Raw genomic sequence first — 15,066 nt, 5'->3', positions numbered from 1 at the left:
TCCCCATAACAATCCCTCGTCACTGACCTGTGCCGAGGCCACACGGAGAACCTCTCCTCCCCGGAGGAGGCGCAGGCTGTCTGTCTGAGGGAGCGGGCGCCCATCCTTCAACCAGGTCAAAGAGGGTGCAGGGATACCTGAGGCTTCACACTGAAGCTCCAGGACATTATTAACCACAACAGATACTTCTGCTGGTGCATCAGAGCCCTTGATGTGCGGAGGGTCTGAATGACAAAACATGAACCAAACAAAATGAATTTTCTCTTCATTGAATCAAAAGCAGAAGCTGGAGACAAGAGCTATAATCTGCTTTTACTCACCCAGCACCTTTAGGTTGAAGTGGCGGCTAGCTTGACCAGCAGTATTGTTTGCCACGCAGGTGTAGCGTCCTGTATCATTGACCTGGGCTCGGATGATTTGCACAGAGGTATTCAGGTTGAGGAATTTAATGTGGCCATCAGGAACTAGAGTCCTCCCTTCTTTGAGCCAGGACACAGTGGGGGTCGGGGTGCCATCAGCAATACACAGCAGAGAAGCTAAGTTTCCTCTGACTACTGTCACATCATCTGTGCTGCTGGCTCCATCCAGACCGGGAGGGACTGGGGGGAGCAATAGAAGATACGGGTGGTTATTACATATTGCTAAACAAGGCTCTTAGAGTGGTGTTTGATGATGTAGTCCTATGGTCTTAGAAGTAATGTTTTCACACTCACCATGCACCTGTAGGTTATAATGCCTGTTGTCCACTCCTGCTCTATTTGATGCAACGCAGGTATAGGTGCCACTGTCTGACACCTGGGTACGTGTAATCCTGACAGATGCAAAAGGTACAGCGTATAAGTATCCTGTTACATTTTAAGACTCACTAAATACCAGCCAATAGTATTTATGAGAAATTTATCTTTGTTGGAGACAATGACATACTTGCTAATGCAACCCATTACAATAAAATTGTTTTAGTGGGGGTGCATTTTTTTCATACTGATTTAATTGTAGGAAAACCTCTGGAATAAAGCAGGTTTTAAAAAGAAAATTCATTTATGAAAAACATACACTGTACACTTGTGTTTTGCACAAGTAAATTAACAAGTACTAAAGATTTCCTTGCAAATTTTACAGATAATAAAGTACAGCAATATCTCAGTTTTACCCTGATTAAACATACTGCTTTGCAATAATTTCATCTGAAGTGTGGGAAAATACTGAGTAGAGTTTTCCCATACATAGATGCACAAGAATGCAGCACCATGTGTTACAAACTCTCCTTGAGCCCTGTCCACTGACCTACCGGAGCACCTGTCCAGCAGAGAGAAGCCGTATGTGGGAGGACACTGGCAGAGGCAGGCCATTTCTCAGCCAGTTGAGCTGCGGTGGAGGAGAGCCCGCAGCAACACACTCAATGTTGACAGAACTGTCAAGAACAGTCGTCAGCTGCTCAACAGTCTCACTGTTGCCGTCTATCACAGGAGGCACTGAAATGTAAATGTCAAGCACAGTCAGTGACACGAAAGGAACTTCTCATGCGATCATCAAGGACAAGTGTTTGTACTGTCGTGTTTTTAAGACTGTCATGGACGATACATGTAGTGAAATTAATTCAACCCACCATACACATTCAGATTGAATATCCTGTCTTCTTCTCCTGCAGCGTTGGTGGCCACACAGGTGTATTTGCCACTATCAGTAGTGTGAGCTCCAGTCACAGTGAGTGTGCTGCCATCTGGACTGATCCTGTACAGGCAGCATCATATCATTATAGGTAATCACTGGATTAGTGCACTGTGAAATCCTTAATTTTCTTCTACTTTTTTTTGTGGTCAGCATTACCTGAGCCCTTCATCCCTCACATTGTTGATGACTTCTCCATCCTTCAACCACTGGATGGTTGGAGTCGGGGTTCCCTGGGCTCGACAGAACAGCTGGATGCTTTCATTTAGCAGAACTCCCATTTCACTGGGCAGCTCTGATCCAGAGATACTGGGAGGAACTAAGAGAGAATAAAAGGTCTTAGCACAACTGTATGAATGCTATGTTAAACACATGTATTTGTATGATGACATATAATATGAGCTTGACAGGCTTGACAGCATCGGTTGTAGCATAAAGCCTTAAAAGAAGGTGTTGTAATATTCTATAGGGCTTTTAGAAAAGGGTTAGAACTGTTTTACAGTGACTGGGGCTATGCATGTGCACATACCTTGTATGGTGAGGTGGTAGCTTTTGCGTGCCTTCCCCTCCACGTTGGAGGCCACACACATGTAAGTGCCACTGTCTGAAAGCTGTGACCGTGCAATCTGCAGCTTGCTTCCTCCTGAGAAGATGTGCATCTCCAGAGACTCTGAGTTCTCTAAAAAAAAACATTAATATGTTTGGTATTAGTGGCATGTCAGTGACGTTAGTTTGCCTCATACATCCTTACTTATGTTTTTTTCCTGAGTAAACTTGTTGAGAAACGACAGGTAAATTTATTTAAATGTAAGATACAGATGATGAGAGAATATCCCTTCCCAGGAGGACATTAAGAGACAAACAGTTATTTTGTGTTTTGTGTGATTAACTGTACAGCTCAAACTTAAATGCAGCCATACCTATGGGTCGTCCATTTTTCAACCAAGCGAGGCTTGGTGGAGGTATTCCAGTAGCGTCACATGCAAAGGTGACTGGGTTGCTGATGGTTTCCACAACACTCTCCTCTGCTGGGCCATCGATACTGGGAGGTACTGAAGAGAGAGGGAAGCAGAGGTTTTTCTTTAATATTATATTGTGACATTTCAGATGTTTGAATAAATTAATGTCTATAATTTAATACCATAGATATTCAGGTGGAAGTTCTTGTCCACTTGTCCAGCAACATTGGTGGCCTTGCAAACATACTGTCCAGTGTCAGACACCTGAAGAGCAGAAAAGACATATCAGTAAGATGTTGGGAAAAAAAAAAAAAAAAACATTGAAAGCTTGAGTATTAGTTCCAACAAAAAAGTAAAATGTGAAAGCAACTTGGTGAACGTTCCTATGGAAGCCAAGCATTCATGTTAAATGATGTTTTGACCCATGATATTCTTTGGCCCTGATCTAACGGTACCTTTAAGCTGCCTTTAATTCCTACTCTTACCCAAGCAAAGAGCAGATACTTGGCCCTTATACTGTATCATCACTGTACTAGAGGGCGACCTGGGAGTGGAATTTCACTCCTGTCCTAGTCCACTATCACAAATAAGTTCCTGTCTCATCCCAGTCCCTAAGGAATGACTCCCTTCCCATCCTGGTCCCACATTTATTTATATTAGACTTGTACGACTATTTATAAAATGGACTTATTGTTGTTATGATTCCCATCCCGCCTGCTCCTGTTTACTTTTTTTTTTCCTATCCAAGTCATGCAATGAATCGTGAAATTCTGACCCTGTGGGAATCCCACAAGAATCCCTAAAAAATGTCAGCCTCTACTCTGCACTGTGTATGTGCTAGGGTCAAACTACAGTGGCAGGGGAAAAATGCTTAAAGAGAGACATAATGTATTTACTTAAATTACTTGAGAAGTGGCAGCTTCTATAGCTGACACGACAAAGGCAAGGGTGGCTGCTACAAAAGCTCAAAACTGTCATTGAAACAAAAAGCAAAGAAAAAAAAAAGACATCACAGTAACAGCCACACTGTTTGACCTTGACATGCAATTGCTGAAAGGTGTTGCTGAAACAATAAAAATAATAGAGAACAAACAACATGATAACCATCCGTCTCTTACCTCTGAGCCTTTGATCTTAAGCATCTGTCCCTTGGCCAGGATGTGCAGGTTGGCTGATTCTGTCACCACCCTGCCATTCTTGTACCAGGTGATGGTGGGAGGAGGAACAGCGTTGGACTCACACTCCAGAGTTACTGATTTACCAACAAGGACATTCACCACAACAGGAGAGTCCCCACTACTGTCGCGGATGCTCGGAGGAACTGAGAGGCCGAGGAGAGAGGAAAACAAGTACCGTCAGTTTATGATGTAGAGTCAGGAGCTCAGCGTACAGTGCACACAGTGTGGATGTGGACTGACCGAAAACAGTGAGGTAGATGTGTTTGTAAGCCTGTCCTGCTGCGTTCATGGCCACACAGCTGTACTTTCCTCCATCAGATACTTTTGCTTTCAGAATCTGTAGTGTACGACCACCTGAAGTCACAAATGGACACACAGACACATTTACATTATGCAGTTTGTTGTTGGTCTTGATCATTTTATGGCATGCTCATATACGGATATTCTATTTTTTTTTAATGCAAAATGGCTTCAACTACCATTCTATTAAATGTGAAGCAAGTTGGCTGTACCTGGCATGATGAGCGCATTGGTGTTGCCCTGAATGGGGCCCCTGTCATTCAGCCAGCTTAAGGTGGGAGGAGGAAAACCAGTAGCTTCACAAGAGAGAGATACAAAGTTGTTCACCACCACGGTTACAGTCTCAGGACTCTGGCCTATAATGGTGGGAGGCACTGAAAGGAAAAAAAAAAGTATTCAGTACAGAAAATGGTCACAAGTTGAATAGATGTAAATGTATTTTCAGTTGATCTTTTCACAAATTGGTAAAAATGTTTACCATTTAGTTTCAAATGTAAATTAACTTTTCACATGTGACTCACCATGAACATTAAGGTTAAAGGACTTCTCTGCACTCCCAGCCACATTGTCAGCCACACACGCATAGCGCCCTGTGTCCGATACCTGAGCAGTCAACACCTGATGGTTGGGTAAGATGGAGAAAAATAAAATCTAGTATGAACACAGATCTATAGCACATACACAGAATATACAATATCAAAATGATGGGGCATTTCTTGTTAATGTGACTGATTCTCAAATGTAAACAGTATAAGCTCTATTGAAGTAATTTTTTATTGCATTACATCATTGCATTACATTGTACTGGGGTTCCAAGATTTCTGATCACTCAGTGTAAGGGGTGTTTACGAATGAAGTAACTGATACATGAATGAATGTGTGACTGAGTCACTTAATAAATTTGACAATTAAAGACTTTATGTGGATTATACAGGCAATTGGTATATTAGAGTAACTCTAATGAATCTGAATGATAAAATGGGCTATGGTTTGAAAGATGTCGAGAGGAGCTATCTGTGCGTCCTGGTTGTTACCTGAAGTGTTCGCCCATTGGACAGGATTCTATGTGGCCCATCAGAGCTGACTGGCTGGCCATCCTTAAACCAGGTGATCTTGGGGGTGGGGTTTCCATCCACATGACACTCCAGTTGGGTAGTTTTGTTGACTAAGACTGTGACCTCATCAGGCAAATCGCTGTCTGTTCCTCGTATGACTGGAGGCACTGATGCAGGACAGAAATACACAATGAGAAACTGTTCTATGTGAAAAGACTTTCACTCCAGCTCTGTTAAACTGACTTGTAGCACAAAGAAAAGTGTTTTTACTCACATAATACTCTGACATCATACTGAATGGAGTCTTCTCCTGCTTCGTTTACAGCCACACACGTGTACCTGCCTGAGTCTTCAGCCCTGGATCTGGGAATCTGTAACACCCGCCCACCTGAGAATAAAACCGTCAAAGGTTAGTATTAATTAATTCTCTGCCTTGCTCCCTCACTTTCTCCCCATTTTATTTGTCTGTATCACCTGGCAAGATCAGAACTTTGTCACTGGAGGTCAGCAGTTGTCCATCTTTGTACCATGTGAGTGTTGGAGGGGGGACAGCATTGGTCTCACAGTACAGAGAGATGGGATTGTTGAGTATCACATCTCGGACATCCCCTCCAAAGCCTTGGGAGGACGTGGTATCACCAACTCCACCAGGCCTGTTGAAATTAGGTGGAACTGAAAAGGGAAAAGAAGGAGAAATGTTTAAGCACCTGAGTGTTTTTGAAAACTTTATTTTAAAGTGTGGTTGGAAACACAATCAAGGCCATGGTTCTCCATTTATCTCAAGAGATGCTGACTTCAAAATTAATGCTATTACTCTAAAAGCACAAATCATTTTTGCAGTTATCATGTTCAATTTTAGTAATACAACAAACACACACATACAACAACAGCACGAGAATACTCTCTGAGTCCATGAAATGCACAAATAATCTCAGTTAACACATCGGCATCAGTCAACCCAGTTCACCTTGTATATTTACATCAAAGTCCTTCTCATCCTCTCCAGCTATATTAGTGGCTACGCAGGTGTAGCGGCCAGTGTCTGACACCTGAGCGTGCTGGATCTGGACAATGCGACCATTGCCTGTTATGGACACATGTTCATCTGCCCGTAGGATCTGTAGAGGAGAAAAGTAGTTGTAGCTTTACAGGTTATTTTCTCCCATAATCTTCCATTAAAAGCAAATCAAATCTCTACCTGTCCATCCTTGTACCATTCCAATGCTGGGGTAGGAAAGGCCTGAGCTGCACACTCCAGGGTCAGTGTGCTGTTGACCTTGATCTTGACCTCTTTGGGGGCCAGTCCTTCCCCTGGGATATCATTCTTATTGATCTGAGGGGGAACTGGAGTCAAAAACATGTTTTAGATTACACTGACACACTTATAGATGTATGTTTATGGGATCATCCTTGATCCATCATCGAGAATTTATAGATTGATTATCCCACGTTTAAATATTGTCAAAAATTAGATCCCTTGCTGATTGTCAGAAGTGATTTTAGTTAGCTGTGCTAGACCTGAGATTTACCATTATAAACACTTCATACTACACTGTCCTTTTCTTTTCTGGTAAAGAAAGATAGAGCATGTTTTCAAAAATGTAGAAATCTCACCATAAACCTTGACCTCGTAGTGCTTCAGTGTCTCTCCAGCCTCATTAGTGGCCACACAAGTGTATCTCCCAGCATCCTCTTCTTTAGCATTAAGAATCTGCAGGGTGCGCCCACCTGTGAAAGCATGGGAAAACATGAATTAAAAAATTATGTCCTGTATTTAATGTAGTTTGACTCTCCTGGTATGTGCATGTGATTTCAAACCTGGAAGGACTCGGACATTGCGGCTGGACTCAAACGGAGTGCCATCCTTGAGCCAGGTGATGAGAGCAGGAGGGTAGGACTGGACTTCACACACCAGAGAAGTGGGACTGCTCAGAGTTACTGTCACCTCCTCTGAAGAACCATCAGGACCTGACCCAGCAATGGTGGGAGTAACTGGCAAAAAAAGGAAGGAACACAAAGCTTTCAAATCTGGAACATGACTTAAATTCATCTCACCTATTGTGATTCATTGTAGAAAGGATTCAAAAGAGTTGTGTTTGTACCCAGGACATTGAGGTTGAAGTACCGGCTACGATCCCCTGCACTGTTAGATGCCAGGCAGCTGTACCTGCCGGTATCTGCAACTTGGGCCCCAGAGATTTGGAGGAAACGGCCATGAGACAACACTTGGTGGTGTCTGTCAGGCACCAACAGCTGTCCATCCTTCAGCCATTTAATCTCTGGTACAGGGTTACCTGGGAAATTATCAGGTGTGGTTAACAAAGTGGCAATATATAGATTACTGTATCTTTATTGCTTTTCACATTAAGGATTAATCAAGAGAATTTTCATCAGCAGAGATTGTGATTTTAACATCAATGCAGAGATGTATTCATTTTGCAATTACCTGACACCTCACAGGTGAGAGTGATGTTGTGTTTCTCCTTGACTTTAGTATCCACGACAGTTCCCTCGTCCACAATGCTTGGTGGAACTGTCGAATTAGACTGAAAATCAATTACACGGTTCTCACTGTCTCCCCATTAATCACAGTAGGATACATGTTCATCACATCAGGATGATGTTATAAGAAATTGAATGACCTATAAATGTTAACAAATGTTTACTGTTTACATGGACTTTTAAATAGTATTTTAATCTGTACACTGGAGTTGACATTTGTAATTCAATATGATGCCGTCAAGCAAAAAATTAAAACAGGTTTTTAAATATCTTTACCGAGAATGTCGAGGTCAAAGTTCTTCCTTTCCTCCCCAGCGCTGTTAGACACAATACAGGTATACCTCCCAGCATCCTCCACTGCAGCATGCATTAGACGCAGGCTCCGGCCCCCTGGGGATTTAACAGGCCAATTACTGTCATTTATCTATTGTCATCATGGAATGTTTTCAAAGGCTGTGTTGGCAAAACCCTGCCCATTTTTTCCACATAAGGAAAATGTCCCATGGACGTGTAAACAACATTAAAAGCCTGATGAAAGTATATCAATCCTCTTTGAAAACTGGGATCAATTACCAGAAGGAATTTAGACTCTGAGGCTCACAGCTGTTAAAACATTAAAAACCCATTTAGTGAGATTAAAGACTAAGTGCATCTGTCTTTAAAAACAGCTGTGTCTTAACAAGGTTCATCAGAATCTCCCGAGAAAACAAGTGATATTGACACAAGGTGAATTCTACTTTACCATATCTTACACATAACTGATACCCCTCAGCATCTTAACACTGGCAATTATTTGGTTCCCAAAGAATTTGCTTTATTCTGAGCTGATGTACAAGATGTTCTTTTAGTTCTGCACAAGTGATTTAAATAGTATGCCTAAGTTCAGGGGCCATGATTTAATTTGGAAGCACCCAATACATCTTGTTAAATATCTGAAAATACAATTCAAAGTAATTGCTCCTGTTTGTCTTCTTTCCCAGATCTCTGTCTGTTGAGTTTGGCCCCAGTTGCAATGATCTTATTACATCTTATTACTGGTGATGTATTACAACTGCTTGGCCTTTGAAACCCACCTAAAAAGCAAAATATCTCAAGTTACTTCTCTGAAAATTTATGATCATTCACATTCCTGGTGGCTTGCTTTCCTTGAGTCTATTACTTCATGAACTGGACACTAACTTGAGAACAAATTTTATAAAGCTTTCGAGGCATCTGACATGTTATACAACACAGGAGGAACCAATCTTAAGAAACAATTTAATTTTGCAATTCTGCATTTTATGAGCTCTGTAATTTACATTTATCAAGCTCACAGAGTCAAACAGGAGCTCACCTGAGAGGATGCGCACAGAGCTGGTAGCTTTGATTGGCCGACCATCCTTCAGCCAGGTGATGGCAGGAAGAGGGATGCCCGAAGCCTCGCAGCTCAGAGCAACTGGGTTCTTCACTACAACACTCACATTTTCTGGTAACTGCACCTGACCAATTATACTGGGTGGGACTGTGAATGAGGGAAAAGCATATAAAGAAAACTTAGGACCTTGAGATGGACTGTAATTCTCCAAACTGAAGAACAAAAAAGATTAAGGCAACAAAACCCTTTTCATACCATGTACACTGATGTCATGCTTGCTGTCAGCCTGTCCCGCCACATTAACAGCGATACAGGTGTAGCGTCCTGTGTCTGACACCCTAGCATCTTTAATCTGCAACAGCCTTCCCTCGTTCAGGACCTTGGCACCATGCTGGCCTGTAATAGGCCTTCCATCTTTCAGCCATGTGATGGCTGGTCGTGGCACGCCCTCTGCAGCACACTGTAGGGTCACATCGCCTCCTTTTGTCACAGCAACATCATCAATGTCGCCCTCGCTGCGTCTGATGGAAGGGCGGACTGAAGTGAGAGAAGCAAGTGAGTGGGTGCATATGTTTCCTCAAGAGATGTTTAAAGCTCAGCCAACATATGTTAAAAGTATACTATGCTGGAATTTTTCCTAAAAAGACCCTGCCCTCTGCCTGTTTTTTCTTATTTTGCTGTGTGTGGGATGTTTCTGGGCACAGTGGTAGGTGATGTCAGGACTTTATAAAAAAAAGTAGCGGCCAGGTGTCAGACTGAAAGCAGCACGCATTTAAGAGGAAGCTATAAAAATTAAGGACACAGTGCTTAAAAATCTACAAACTTACTTTCACTTTTGCTGGCAATATTGTTTACAAACAGCAACGCACATTCCCTGCATAGTATACTTTTGAGAATATAGTAGATGGTCAGCGGTACTTTATTTATCCTATACACCGTGGTTTGTAAGTATTTGCTGCATATATACCCTCTATTAAACTGCCATTCACAGTTCAACTGCATCCAGTTATCTGCATGATGTTTTAGTCATGTTAAACCTGTTATAAATCAGCATCCCTTTAGTGCCTTGCACTCAGTCTAAGCCCTGGTCAAAAAACTAGAAATAAAGGATACGTTTTGTCTGTTGTTTTCCACTGTTCCTTTCTCTCTTACCATCGTCAGCACAATGTTGTTGCCTACCAACATGTTAAATGCATCATTTCCCCTTCCTGATTTAAAGGATGTTTTTAGCGTTCATACCGCTCTGTAACTGATTAGGTTTCTCTGACACTGGAATCCCCCTTCTGTTTGTTTTCCTTTCTAGTGATAAAAGGCAACAAAACTGAGATTACTTTGATCGCCAGATGTCACAGATCTGGTGGTACACACGTACCATAAACTTGCAGGTTGTACTCCTTGGAAGTGGTGCCGGCTGCGCTGGAGGCTGTGCAGGTGTAGGAGGCTGTATCTGTCCTTTCAGCACTGGAGATCTGCAGTTGGCGACCTCCTGACAAAACCCTGAGCCGTTGGTCCGACTTGAGCTCAGAGCCTGGGACACACAAACCACATGTTAGTGTTGAGTTCACACATGACAGCCACACAGTATTCAGTGCATCACACAATGTCCACATAGCATATTTCTCTTGCTTTTATTGTTCTTGGTGTTCTTTGCTTACCGTCCTTTCTCCAGGTGAGGCTGGGGGGCGGTATGCCACTGGATTCACACACCAGAGTGATGAGACTTCCTTCAATCACAGTCAGAGGAGACACCTCCTCTGAGCCGCGGATACTGGGAGAAACTGTAATGATGACAGGACACCAAAGGGAGGCGCTCACATTTCATTCAAAAACACTGCTGTGACATCTCTGTTTGTGAACATATGAGAGGAAGATAAAATGTAAACAAAACTACCTAGACAACCTTAACAACAAAGTTTACATCATTTTTTACATAACCACTTATCAAAAGAAAAAATTCCAACCATGGAACCTAAACAGAACAGTGGATGCAAAGCTAAAACTGAAATGAGGCCCAACCATACACTAGTAACTAGTGCTTGTCAAAATCAACTTCAGAATCAGCTTCTCATCAAACACAAAAGATAGAGACTCACCCCAGACATTGAGGTTATAGTTCTTTTCTGTTTTGCCAGCAACATTGGTGGCTTCACAGGAATACCTGCCCGAATCCTGCACCTGGGCGCTATCAACCTGACAGTTACATTTGGAGACAAGCCATGAGACATGGTAACAATAAACAAATACACTCTAATAAACAGGAATTAACAGTTTTTTTTAAAGAGCTGAAAAGTCAAAGCACAAAGGTTTGGATTAGGGGGAACCACAGATGTGTGTAACACCTTCACCAAAATGGGGAATTTAAGTGACACCAAAACGCTGTCACCTCTTAAGAAGATTAAGAAAAATAATTTTATAATCTATAACTCTGGTTTTACCTTGAGCACACTCCCATCTACTGAGACAGTCAGACCAGGCTTCCTGAAGAGCGGACGGCCATCTTTGCGCCAGGTGAGGGTCGGTGGAGGGATTGCATCGCTCTGGCAGTGCAGCTCCACTGGACGGCCGAGCATCACCGTAGCATTCACCTCCTCACCCTTGATATTAGGTGGCACTGTGGCAGACATCATTACATTACATTAAATGACCTTTAGAGTTAGCCTGCTGGGCCGTTCTAAGTGCTGCAAACTCTTCATATTACCTCACGAGCAAACACAATAATTGCTTCCTTAGATGCACAGGCTCTGTTCAGTTGGGCATCTGGTGCTCTTTAAGTACTAATTCTATCTTGGGCTATGACAGCATCATTAAACCAGCTCAACATTTGTTTGTGGTATTAACAATCAGAGTAGCTTCATTTCCCAAGAAGTTCATGAAACCTAATCTCCATGGAAATTGCTAACATGCACCGAGATGCATAATGACTCACGAGCAAAGAAAATCCCTCAAGAATGTTTTTTGTTTCACTGTGAGTATCATCACAGAGACCCGTTTATTTGATTTCCTACATTTCTGGGACCAAAACACACACTTCTGTTGCCACCCTATGAATGACAATGAATATGTTCACATTACAAGCAAATGTGGCCAAAATCTGTTTTTTTCACTCTTATATGACCCAGATCTGTCAAGCCAGCCAATAAAGCCCGACTGCCAAACGCTTTCTGAAGGGGACAGCTTGACTACATGCTGTGACAGTGTTATTGTGAGGTGCTGACAGAGAATGTAGCCCTGGACATCCTAAAGTTTAAGAAAAACTGTTCCTCGTTTACACCATTCACATCGCAGCTCCATCATTTCTGACTCCTCCCGCATCATCACATCATCACTCAGCAGAACTACCAGCAATGCTAATAGAGCTATGGCTGTGGCATTTGCTTTCCTTCATTTTCTTGCCATTGTTCCAAACGAACCCTTCAGAACAGTGGGAAGTCGCCTCCTCAACATATGAGGAACTGTCATCCGATCTCTGCAGCAAATCATTCGCGAGATGAATGTTTGCACCAATATGTCATTCATATTTTTCTCCCAATGCCCGTGTGATGTGATGTTTGTTGTTTTTGCTCCAACAAGCATGTGTGTAACATTAGTGGTCACATGTGAGGCATTTCAGGGCAGAAAATTGTTTAGGCTGATGTCAGATATGGGTCACTTCAAACATGAATGTTAACAGTCTAGGCAGAAAGATCAGATCTGGGGAAAAATTTGGAAGCCCTGTAATGTGAACATAGCCTATGTCTCTACTCCAACAGCAGACTGGACTCCATCTATATAAAATCTACTTCAAGTGGCAATTTTGTTCATCAAAGCTTGTGTTTATCAGTTTTTCAAGAGACAGGACAGTCACACTTTGTTTGGGTGAATCTGGCCTGGTCTAGAAAATGACTGCTGGCCAATTTCCCCTGCATTATGGTCACTGGGGTAAGGACAGAAACAGCCCCTCAGCTCAGCGTTTGGCCAGACACAGGAAGCTGCAGAAGAATGGTAGCAATTACCACAACAAATCTGCCTTTATTTCTCTAGACAAGCTCTTTTTGATCTTTCTGAGGGGAACGCACGTCATGTGGATGTTTGTATTCAGCGTACACATGTTCAAACGGACATACAGAGACAGGCACAAACTTTACAAATCCTTCAATGTAAACTGCTTGTCTCCTCTTACCTCAGTGACACTAGCTTTGATCAGACTTGCATAACAACTGACCAACCATCAAGCTCAACTCTGTGCAGGAAACTGACAAGGTTTACTGAAATGCTAAACCTTATCAAGTCTTACTTCCTCTACATGCACATGTTTTGCTCGAGGCCTTTTTCAAATATTTTTTAGTATTTTAATCCATGTTTCGTGCTGGATCTGGTGCTCTGTTGACAGACATACAACAGCTGGCCATAGCCATTACTCAAGAGGAGGAAGAAGGAAAATACATTAAATTTATGAACAGGAAGACTGTCTCCTGCAGAGAAGAACTGAACATAACTATTTTTCTTTCAACAGCGCCTGCCAACAACTGGCCTAATGAGGCTAATGTTTCAAAACTAACTTAATGCTAAAATTCATGCTTATTTCAAAGCATCCCAATAATAAATAAAACACTTCTCATCCAAGGCATGACTTAATTTATAGAGTAGTGCAGCATTTTTTAAGTCTGGGTCATGATAATAATAAAAGTTACATCATTGTTGGCTGATTAAAGGCTCAGTCTACAATCAAAAAGTGAGCAAAAGTGAAACCCACCACCAAAAAGCAAAACCCTCTAAAGCTGCAACTTGTTTTCATTCTAGATATATCCACTGATTATTTCTTCAATTAATACATTTCCTGTTTTGTCTGTAAAATGTCAGAGGATAGTGAAAATCCCTGAGCTGAAGATGACACATTATAATTGTATACATTGCATCATGTTGGACTAACAGCCCAAACACACAAAGATATTCACTCTACTATCATACCAGGCAAAGAAAGGCGGAAAAATGTCACATTCAAAAACCTCGAGCGAGAGATTTTTGTTATTATTATTATTTTTTTTTTCATTACTAAAACAATAAATCGATCGTCAAAGTAGTTACCAATGTATCACCAATTTGATTTACTGCTCGTGCTAAAACCTGCTATTACACATTTTAGATGCTTATCTCAAAATCCAAAACAAAATACTGATGATTGTGCCTTTTTGCAACCAAATGTCTGCAAATACAACATAACTAAAAATAAGACTATGTTTACAATTTCTGCTCCTACAAGTTAAGTACATGGCTGTATTTATCACTTGTTGCATGTACAGTATGTTAATAATACATGTACATAACAGCTACTGACAAATGTTGATTTACTCACCATAAACTCTCAGGTCGTACTCTCGTTGCTGTTCTCCACCGGCATTGACAGCCACACAGGTGTACCTGCCTGTATCACTAACCAGTGCACTGTTGAGAGACAGCACTCTGCCACCAGACAACACCTAAGAGTCAGACAGAAACAGGTCAGAAACTCAATCACAGGGCAAAGCGCACACACAAATACATACAAGCAAAGGCATCAGAAAAACCCAATGATTCACTGACACGTTTCATAAAACTTAAGGCAAATATTATCTTTAACTTCATCTAATATCACAATCATACCACATTTCACCTATAACAAACCTATATAATGACAGTGATTCAAGATCGGAATAATTTGCATACACCCACTGTTTTATTTTTGGGCACATCAACGTTGCTTGGCAAAAAATATGTCAATACCTCAACATGAACTGATTATTTAATTTAACAGATTTATGGGCACCTGTATGCCATGTGATACGCTTGCCACAGGGCTGCCATCTTTGAGCCATGTGAGGCTGGGCAGAGGAACACCGGTGGCCTCACACTCCAGTCTGACAGCTTCATTCACCACAACTGTGACTGTACCACCTCGGCTGGAGATGACTGGAGGCACTGCAATGAAGGAAATGGAAATAATTGCATAAGTACATTATATATAATCAGATACAGATGAATTCTACAATAATGCTTAAAACGAGTTTTAAAGGAAATGGCCACTTTAGAATGAA

The 15,066-nt window shown here is 41.8% G+C and overlaps 1 protein-coding gene across 1 annotated transcript in view; it reads right to left on the bottom strand.

The window, feature by feature from the left end:
• Positions 1 to 15,066, bottom strand: part of hmcn1 (hemicentin 1) — a 96,791-nt gene that overhangs the window by 16,588 nt on the left and 65,137 nt on the right. Inside the window, exons 39-69 of the mRNA XM_049588337.1 lie at positions 14,799 to 14,950; positions 14,349 to 14,472; positions 11,452 to 11,627; positions 11,110 to 11,206; positions 10,672 to 10,794; positions 10,389 to 10,544; positions 9,272 to 9,553; positions 8,996 to 9,163; positions 7,939 to 8,052; positions 7,607 to 7,693; positions 7,263 to 7,454; positions 6,979 to 7,152; positions 6,775 to 6,888; positions 6,359 to 6,504; positions 6,128 to 6,278; positions 5,635 to 5,832; positions 5,435 to 5,548; positions 5,140 to 5,327; positions 4,627 to 4,723; positions 4,318 to 4,479; positions 4,046 to 4,159; positions 3,746 to 3,948; positions 2,810 to 2,891; positions 2,589 to 2,720; positions 2,198 to 2,347; positions 1,828 to 1,987; positions 1,607 to 1,731; positions 1,289 to 1,472; positions 714 to 811; positions 321 to 599; positions 28 to 224 (exon numbers count right to left, since the gene is read on the bottom strand). Of these exons, the coding sequence (XP_049444294.1) occupies positions 28 to 224; positions 321 to 599; positions 714 to 811; positions 1,289 to 1,472; positions 1,607 to 1,731; positions 1,828 to 1,987; positions 2,198 to 2,347; positions 2,589 to 2,720; positions 2,810 to 2,891; positions 3,746 to 3,948; positions 4,046 to 4,159; positions 4,318 to 4,479; positions 4,627 to 4,723; positions 5,140 to 5,327; positions 5,435 to 5,548; positions 5,635 to 5,832; positions 6,128 to 6,278; positions 6,359 to 6,504; positions 6,775 to 6,888; positions 6,979 to 7,152; positions 7,263 to 7,454; positions 7,607 to 7,693; positions 7,939 to 8,052; positions 8,996 to 9,163; positions 9,272 to 9,553; positions 10,389 to 10,544; positions 10,672 to 10,794; positions 11,110 to 11,206; positions 11,452 to 11,627; positions 14,349 to 14,472; positions 14,799 to 14,950 (4,739 nt within the window). The remainder of the gene's footprint in view (positions 1 to 27; positions 225 to 320; positions 600 to 713; positions 812 to 1,288; positions 1,473 to 1,606; positions 1,732 to 1,827; positions 1,988 to 2,197; positions 2,348 to 2,588; positions 2,721 to 2,809; positions 2,892 to 3,745; positions 3,949 to 4,045; positions 4,160 to 4,317; positions 4,480 to 4,626; positions 4,724 to 5,139; positions 5,328 to 5,434; positions 5,549 to 5,634; positions 5,833 to 6,127; positions 6,279 to 6,358; positions 6,505 to 6,774; positions 6,889 to 6,978; positions 7,153 to 7,262; positions 7,455 to 7,606; positions 7,694 to 7,938; positions 8,053 to 8,995; positions 9,164 to 9,271; positions 9,554 to 10,388; positions 10,545 to 10,671; positions 10,795 to 11,109; positions 11,207 to 11,451; positions 11,628 to 14,348; positions 14,473 to 14,798; positions 14,951 to 15,066) is intronic.

The sequence above is a fragment of the Epinephelus fuscoguttatus genome, linkage group LG10 (genome assembly GCF_011397635.1).
Source record: "Epinephelus fuscoguttatus linkage group LG10, E.fuscoguttatus.final_Chr_v1".
Taxonomy (NCBI): domain Eukaryota; kingdom Metazoa; phylum Chordata; class Actinopteri; order Perciformes; family Serranidae; genus Epinephelus; species Epinephelus fuscoguttatus.
Note: the sequence above shows the minus strand (reverse complement) of the source record. Positions and strands in the feature narration are given on the sequence as shown.